This window comes from Trachemys scripta, chromosome 14 (assembly GCF_013100865.1).
Source record: "Trachemys scripta elegans isolate TJP31775 chromosome 14, CAS_Tse_1.0, whole genome shotgun sequence".
NCBI classification, from domain to species: Eukaryota; Metazoa; Chordata; order Testudines; family Emydidae; genus Trachemys; species Trachemys scripta.
Window position 1 is genome coordinate 35,521,834 of NC_048311.1, and position 9,008 is coordinate 35,530,841.

Below are 9,008 nucleotides of genomic sequence, written 5' to 3' on the forward strand. Positions count from 1 at the left end.
ACAAATTTATTAGAGCATAAGCTTTCGTGGGCTACAACCCACTTCTTCGGATGCATCCGAAGAAGTGGGTTGTAGCCCACGAAAGCTTATGCTCTAATAAATTTGTTAGTCTCTAAGGTGCCACAAGTACTCCTGTTCTTTTTGAGGATACAGACTAACACGGCTGNGCCAGAGTTCACCAAAAGAATATCAGAATATTCAGCTATCCTCTTGGCTCAAATATGTTAAAGTGAATGTGAGTGACTTGGCACGACCGTGCCTGCTTGTTCCAACCACTACACATTACTCCCCTCCTAGAACTGCATAAGCCCAACAAGTCCTGACTCCTATGTCCAGCGATAACCACTTGATAGGATTGATCTCTCAGTGCCAGGAAGAGCACCCAGGAGTCCTGGGATTTCCAATGTTTCTCAAAAAGAACAGGAGTACTTGTGGCACCTTAGAGACTAACAAATTTATTAGAGCATAAGCTTTCGTGGGCTACAACCCACTTCTTCGGATGCATCCGAAGAAGTGGGTTGTAGCCCACGAAAGCTTATGCTCTAATAAATTTGTTAGTCTCTAAGGTGCCACAAGTACTCCTGTTCTTTTTGAGAAACATTGGAAATCCCAGGACTCCTGGGTGCTCTTCCTGGCACTGAGAGATCAATCCTATCAAGTGGTTATCGCTGGACATAGGAGTCAGGACTTGTTGGGCTTATGCAGTTCTAGGAGGGGAGTAATGTGTAGTGGTTGGAACAAGCAGGCACGGTCGTGCCAAGTCACTCACATTCACTTTAACATATTTGAGCCAAGAGGATAGCTGAATATTCTGATATTCTTTTGGTGAACTCTGGCTTAAAGGTCAAAGTTCAAATTCGGTCTCATTTTACACTCCACAGCCAATGTACAATCAGAGTCCACAAATTTCTACATTCCACCTCAACAGGAAGATGGGAACGTATGGTGTCAGTGAGGGACCTGGGATAAGCATCTCCATTAGAATGATTTTCTCCATGATTTTGCCAGCCAGGTCAGGAGCAACAGTGATGGGATAGCTACCAGGAGTCTGTACACTTTGTTGCATCTGTAGGCTGAGCTGTCCACCCAATTGCAGAGAGCAGTGCACTGAGCTGACACCTGGGTGCGCGTAGGCAGCAGCAGGGAATGTCAGTGAATTAGGGGCAGATTTTTGAAGAATTTTATGCACCTAGTAAGATTTTCAAAAGCCCTGGGTGACTAAAACCCATTGATTACAAAGGGGTTAGGGCAGCTTGATTCTTTTGAAAATGCCACTAGCCCCCTAAATACCTTTAAAAATCTTACCTTTAGGCCTAGAATAGAATAGAATAAACCCACCTGTACAACAATAGAATAGAGTAGACTCACCAGTACTAGTTTAGAATAGAATATTATAGAACCATCTGTTCTAGTTTCTTATAGAATAGAGAAGAATTCTGCTCCATTGGGTCGGGGGCAGGTCAATTCCAGCAAATCTCCCTTCATTTGGAATTGCTTGCCATTTTGCCCAGCACAAGCCAAGTCTTTTGACTTCATAGGCATGGAAGTTGCCATGGATTCCTACATAATCCAGTGCAGGAAGCCCAAGTTTTAGCAGAATGTTAACGATGACAGATCCATTAATTAAGGGAAAGAACACCTCAAAGAGACTTATTTCCCCATGGTTGGCTAAGTTTTTGAAGGTCTCACACTCAACTCAACAGCATTTCTCTGTCTGTCTGTAATGCAATAATTTTTGGATACCAGATCCTGTCTGATCTCGAAAGGTAAACTGTCCTTGGCCTGGCTAGTACTTGGATGGGTGCCCACCTCGGCATTCTAGGTGCCATTATCAGGGGGAGGGATAGCTCAGTGGTTTGAACATTAACCTGCTAAACCCAGGGCTGTAAGCTCAATCCTTGAGGGGGCCATTTAGGGATCTGTGACAAAAATCTGTCTGGGGATTGGTCCTGCTTTGAGCAGGGGGTTGGACTAGATGACCTCCTGAGGTCCCTTCTAATCCTGATATTCTATTATCTGACCAATTCCAAAACATCAGGGAATGCTTTAGGCATCAGTGGCCAGAGCCCTGTTGATTTTGGGGGAAATCAGAAAACCAAAAGGGGAAAAATGTGGGACACATAGAGTTCCAGCCATCATGATTAGCACAGCCACAGCGACAACCACCTCTGCAATTCTCAATAGATCATACATGGCGCCATTAAAGCCTTTCATCATGACAATACTCCATCTCATCTCTGCCCATCTTCCCACTATAGTTTAACATCCTGACACCCTGCATGACTTGCTACCAAGACAGAAAGAAGACAAATAACTAGGAGTGTTAAAGGGGAATGTGGGGGAAAGGTGGGAATGGGGTTGTGAACATTGTTGAAATGGAGGAGAAAAAGGGGAACCCTAGAATGGGGGGGACGGAGGATGGCAGGGAAAAACACCTGTTGGAGGAGGATTGGGGGAATTGGAGGGAGTCACTGAAATTGAGGGGGATGGGAGGGTGGCAAACAAGGAGCTAGTGAGGAAATGAAAGCATGCAAGGAGCCCCTGGTGTATGATTATCTTGGCTGAGAGAGTGAAGTTCAGGAAGTGGAACATACATGGATGTCGACATATTGTTTTCAATAGGCAGTAGATGTTCTCCCATTGAAATCAATGGTAAACCTCACAGCGACTGTAACAGCAGCATGATTGTTCTCAATCTGATCATAATATTAAAACCACAGAAACATAAAAAGAGCCCACTAAACTAAAGGCCAGATGGTGAATGGACAGCAGTCACTTGAGTAGCCTCACTGCAGCCAATAAGGTTAAACAAGGGGGAAAGGTCCAGACCGCCAAACATATTTACATGCCTACCTCTAATTGAAATCAGTGGGAGTTTGATGCCTCGGTACTTTTGAGGATCTGGGCCTTACTGCTTCTGAATATGAGTAAGAGTTCCAGGCTCTAGCCGTAAATCTTCACATTCTGGAAACAGAGAGAATATCTGTCCCTTCATAATTAGATCTTTATTTAAACATGTGGTGCATTCAGAGTTTCATTACCCAGGTTTGCAAGGGAGAGAAACTCAGTAATCACTGTCCTGAGACCTCCCTGTTAAATGCTGAGAGTGCACCCAAATCTACGAGTCATATACCACCAAAATCCCCATTGAATGTAAGTGGAATTTTGCTTCAGTGAAACATACAGAATGGGGCCCAAAATGTTTTCATTTCATGGCCAGGTCAAAAAACGCAAGTGTTTTCATAAGCTCCTGTCACTAAATTCACGGCCTCTTGCAAATGCAGAGAATGTGCCTTGTTCTTCTTTCACTGACACAAGCTTTACAAAAGTACAACTACATTGACTTTAGTGGAGTTACTCTTGATTCACAACAGAGCAGAGAGAGACATCTCCCTCTGGCCCAGTCTAAGACTAAGTTCCCTTTGTGGATCTAGCCCCCAGTGGCCACAACCTGATACAGGTGTCACATTGTTGACCATTTTCCAGCAGTTACCAAGGCATCTGAGATACTGCAAAAACCTGATCCTCAGCTGGTGTAAATCAATGTAGCTCCATGGAAGTAATTTGGGGCTCGATCCACGAAGGGACTTAAGTATTGCAACATTTAACTTTTAGGCATTTTGGCCCTGATTTATCAAGGTATTTTGGTACCTAGGCCTAGATTCACCAAGGGATTTAGGTGTTGTGATGATCAGAGTCACAAGTACTAACTTTTAGGTGCCTTGAAAATCACTGGGATTCACAAAGCCTTAGTTCGGTGCTCAGGCTTCCCATACAATGAATGCAGGGAGACAGGTGCCTGAGAATGGGATTCACAAAGCCAGCATGCTGGGTGGCTCCTTGCCTAAACTAGCCAATGGGAGGTGCCAAGCAGAGGGCTGTGTGTTAAGCCCCACCCCTTTCAGGGAGTTCTGCACCTACCTCTGCTTGTGATTCTCAGCTGTGAGCCCTTGCCTGGAGTTTGGTGCCTAAGGCATTTCTTGCAAGCAGTGGGGAAGAATTCCCTCTATCATTGCGTTTAGCCCAGCGGTCCGGGTGGTCACCTAGGAGACCATTGGTTCAAATCCCCCATCTGCCGGAGGGGGCTCTGCCACCTCCAATTTCAGGCTCGAACCACTGGGCTATAGGATATTCTCATGTGGGGCCCCCTCAATCTCTCTCATTGGTGTAGTCCAACTTTGAATAAATAATTAAAGCATCACTGGAGGTGGGGGACCAGATCCAAGGTCTTCTAAGATAAGGTCAGGGCTCTAACCACCATGATATAGAGTCAATCTCATGCAGTCTTTCTCTCCCCCCCGCCCCGCCCCGCCCTATAATTTTTTCTATTCCTCCAAAGTTGAATGGTTTCAACAGGAGAAATTGAGAGAGTTCCACATCTGAATACTTGATAGCTCAGTGGTTCGGGCCCTCACCTGCAAGATAGCAGATTCCTGTTCAGCTTCTTTCTCCCCCACATGGGGCTAGAACCAAGGGTGTCCTAACCAATAGGCTAGAGGTTATAAGGGAGGTCCTGCCCCTCCCCTGCTTTTTTTATGTGGATCTAGGCCTGCTCTGAGCACATCCTACCAGATCAGACCCTGCAAGTGAGATAAGCAGAGGAACACCCACCTTCTCCCAGTTTGGGAATTGCTCAAGTGGACAATAGGTGTCCGGATCCCCAAGTGAGGCTGCAGCGTGCATGCCCAAAGGCAGAAACATAGACACCTAGGGAACATTTACACTGAGAATTTAGGCACTGGGTGAGTTTAGGGGCCTAAAGGATTCAGCAGCTGAGCGGGGGTTTTATGAATAACAGGGGGTGGGTTGGGGAGGCCTCCCTTTCAACCTTCAGTCAAGTGGTTAGTGTAGTGAGCCAGGATGTGGATGAATCCAGTTCAGTTCTGCCTTCTGCCTGATAAGAGGAAGGGTTTGTCCAACAGCATCTTTCTGTTGGATGCCCAAACCGCTTCACAATAGACTCATTCTTGCTCCCTTTGTTGCTCGGTGTATACTTAATTATTTCATACAAAGTGGAACATCTTCTACAGGAGATATTGAGAGACATTCAGCCTATGATATCCCATAGCCCAGGGTTAGGACACTCACCTAGGAGGCTAGAAATCCAAGTCCAAATACCAACCGCACATCACGCAGGGAGGGGAACTGAACTCAGGTTTCCTGCATCCCAAGTGAGTGCTTCAACCCATGAGATAAAAGTTATAAGGGAGGCCTCACCTGTCCCCACCCTCATCATTTTGTGTCTGTTTAGGTGTGCTCTGAGCCCCACCAGCTAGTTAGGTGGTGCAACACCTGCTCTGAGGAACCCACTGGGGCTTAGGGATCAGATAGGCACCCAGGCACTTAGACCAAGGTGGCTGTGCACATGCTGACTGGCAGAAACTAAAGTGTCTTGGGGACTTGAATGTTGGAAAGTCAGGCACCTAGGGATTTTAAAGGCCTACAGGGTTAAGCGACAGGGGTTTTGTGGAGCTCGGTGACACTGAAATGTTGGATTTAGGCACCTAAAGTAGCAGTTAGATACCTAAATCCTTTTGAAGAGCACACTAATTTCAGCTCCCCGAGGATTTGGAGATGGCTATTACCTATTCTACAGATATAGGAATGTAAAAACATTACCAAAGATTTCAAGTCTATGAAAATACTTTATTGTTTTTAACATGCTGTATTGTCACTTGACAGAGAAATTGCCATGCAGCATCAGCCCGGTGTTTCTTCTAGTCCAGGCACCCTTCTCCAGTGGTAGCCAGTATCAGCTGCTTCAGAGAAAGGAAAATTATAGGCTAAACTGTGAGGAAAATTTCATCCTAGCCCAGGCAGCCAGTGGTTGACTCATGTCCTGAAGCATGAAGGTCTCTACAAATAATAAAGACATTTTAGAATTCTGTTCATCTCCATGTCTGAATGATCTCCTGACTCACCGACATGCACAAGTGTGATTATAGTGTTAACTAGAGAGAGAGAGAGAGAGGTGATAGTGACAGTCAGAGAGAGAGAGATGAACAGACAGATGAGCTATTGTACTAGATTTCCACCCAGATGTCTCAAAAACTCATAGTTTTATAGCTGGATAAAAATAAGAAAGAAAAACAATGAAACAGTGTGTCGTAATTTTGTAGGGTTTTTGTTGTTGTTGTTGCTCCATCTTTTTGTGCAAATTAAAATGAACAGTGACACGCTATGTTCTGTCTCTATGTTGAAATGCAAGGTTCATTTTGTCAAGGGTTTGTGGCCCATAGTCCTTCTCAAAGCCTCTTTCACATCCTTGTTCCTAAGGCTGTAGATGAAGGGATTCAACATGGGGATGACAAAGGTGTAAAACACGGATACCGCTTTCCTTGGGTACAGAGAAGATAACCAAGTGGGTTGGGCGTACATGAAAGCAGTGGTCCCATAAAATAAAGTCACAACCAACATGTGGGAGGTGCAGGTGGAGAAGGCTCTGCACCTTCCCTCGGCAGAGCGAATCCTGAGGATGGTGGAGATGATATAGGTGTAGGAGATGAGCACAATCAGGGCAGTGCTCGCTATAATGAATCCACATAAGGTAAACATCACAAGATTATTGATGTACGTGTCACTGCAAGAGAGACTAATCAAGGGAGGGCCATCACAGAAGAAATAATCAATCTCATTAAGCCCACAATAGTGAAGCGTAAAGGTGAAGCCTGTTTGCACCATGGCGTTCACACCGCCGCAGATATATGACCCTACCACCATCTGAATGCAAACCCACTTGGACATGGTGACAGGATATAGGAGCGGGTTGCAGATGGCGGCGTATCGATCATATGCCATCACTGCCAGGAGGAACCCTTCGGTGGTGAGGAAGAGACAGAAGAAGAAGAATTGTGTGGCACATCCATTATAGGAAATGGCTTTGCTGTCTGCTAGGAAGCTCGCAATGGCTTTGGGGGCAATGGTGGAGGTGAAGCAGAGGTCTAAGAGTGACAGGTTCATGAGGAAGAAGTACATGGGAGTGTGAAGGCGAGAGCTGACTCTAATGATGAGGACCAGGATGGTGTTTCCTAGCACGGTTACTGTGTAAATCACCAGGAACAATACAGAGGGGATCATCTGACATCCTGGACCGTTTTCAAACCCCAGCAGGATGAATTCCGTGACTGCTGTGCGGTTCTGCTCTCTCACTGGTGCCATGGCTGTTAAATCCTATGGAAAAGGCGTGAGATAAGGATTAAAGAAGAGGCAAATGAAGAAGATGCAATGACGGGCTTCATGAAAAGATGGAGGATGGTCATGTGGAATAGACCCTGGTCTGAGATTCAGCAGATCATTGTTCATTTTCCAGCTCTGCCACAGACTTCCTGTGAGGCCTTGGCCCAGTCACTTGGGCTGGGATTTCCAAAGCAGCCAGAGGGAATTGGGCACTCAAATCCATTAAATTTCAATAGGATTTAGTCACCTAGGACCAGATTTTTGAAGGTGTTTCTGTGTCTAGTGAAATTTTCAAAAGCGCCAAGGGACCAAAATCCCATTCATTTCAATGAGTGTTAGACACCTACATGCTTTTGCAAAATCTCACAAGGCTCCTAGATTCCTAGATTCCAAGACCAGAAGGGGCCATTCTGATCAATACCTTTAATCCTAAATGCCTAAATACCATAAATTGATCCTAAATATATTTAAAAATCAGGGGCCTAACCATTAAGCTCTTGTGAAAACTCTCAGCTTTGATCTTTCTGCTCCTTAGTTCCTGGTCCTGAAAATGAAGATAATATTATTTCCAGAACTCAGAGGGTGTTGTGATAATAAAATCATTAATATTTTGGAATTGCTCAAATGCTACCATGGAAAGGATAAAAAAGTACCTTGTGAGTGATTTTCAAAATGAGCCACCCAACTCCCCATTGACTTTTTATAATATTTGCGTCCTTAATTCACTAAAATTCTACTGAAAATCTCATCATAGATAGATTGAATTTGATGGCAAAGCTGCCTTTGACTTGACTGTGAGCAGATAAGGTCCTCGTAATCCAAGTTAAACAAAAAAATTCCTCATAAAATTTGAGTTGTTCTTTTGGAAGGCATCTTTTCTAGATTAGCAGACAAATTAATCCGCTATTCCTTACAGTTGTAATACAAAGCACATCTCTTCAGCCAAGTTGGACAATTGCAGCCTCTATCCACTCATGTGTGATCCCACTGATTTATAAAAAGATGGGAGAATGAGACTTTAACATCAATAATATCATACAAGAAGATTGGATAACCTTGAAAACTGGAGTAATAGAAATGGGGATGAAATTTAATAGAATAAGTGCAAAGTCATGCACTTAGGGACTAACAACAGGATTTTTGCTATAAGCTGTGAACATATCAGTTGGAAGTGACAGAGTAGGAGAAAGACCTGGGTGTACTTGTCAGTCACAGGATAACTATGACCCATCAATATGATGTGGCCATGAAAAAGGCTAATGCAATCCTAGGATGCATCAGGAGAAGTATTTCCAGGAGAGACAGGGAAGTGTAATTACCATTATACAAGGCACAGATGAGACCTCATCTGGAATACTGTGTGCAATTCTGGTCACCCATGTTTAAGAAAGATGAATTCAGACTGGAACAGGTACAGAGAAGGGCTACTAGGATATTCAGAGGAATGGAGAACCTTCCTTACAAGAGGAGACTTAAGAAGCTTGACTTGTTTAGCCTAACCAAATGAAGGCTGAGGAGAAATATAATTGCTCTCTATAAATACATCAGAGCGATAAACATCAGGGAGGGAGAGGAGTTCTTTAAGTTAAGGGCCAATATTGGCATAAGAACAAATGGATATAAACTGACCATCAACAAGTTCAGGTGTGAAATTAGATGAAGGTTTCTAACCATCAGAGGAGTGACATTCTGGAACAGCCGTCCACGGGGAGCAGTGGGGACAAAAAAACCTAACTTATGAAGGGGATTGTATGATGAGACTGCCTACAATGGCATGTAGCCCATATGCAACTGCTAGTAGCAAATATCTCCAATAGCCAGAGAAGGGACAC

The 9,008-nt window shown here is 44.4% G+C and overlaps 1 protein-coding gene across 1 annotated transcript; it reads right to left on the reverse strand.

Moving 5' to 3' along the window:
* Positions 1–2,908: 2,908 nt before the first annotated feature.
* LOC117887090 (olfactory receptor 1019-like) lies at positions 2,909–7,158 on the reverse strand. The gene is made up of 3 exons (XM_034789332.1): positions 6,247–7,158; positions 3,452–3,485; positions 2,909–2,964 (listed from the first exon to the last, which is right to left on the reverse strand). Exons 1-3 carry the CDS (start codon positions 7,156–7,158, stop codon positions 2,909–2,911), a joined length of 1,002 nt encoding a protein of 333 aa, XP_034645223.1.
* Between the last annotated feature and the right edge of the window lie 1,850 nt (positions 7,159–9,008).

Bases quoted from the DNA above. Each gene is read 5' to 3' on its own strand.
- LOC117887090 (XM_034789332.1), bottom strand. From the start codon at position 7,158: ATGGCACCAGTGAGAGAGCAGAACCGCACAGCAGTCACGGAATTCATC. The intron at 3,486-6,246 runs AGAAGGACTATG...CTTGGTAACTGC, and splicing joins AGGATGTGAAAGAGGCTTTG to TGGAAAATGGTCAACAATGT. The intron at 2,965-3,451 runs GTTGTGGCCACT...CTCTGTTTCCAG, and splicing joins CAATGTGACACCTGTATCAG to AATGTGAAGATTTACGGCTA.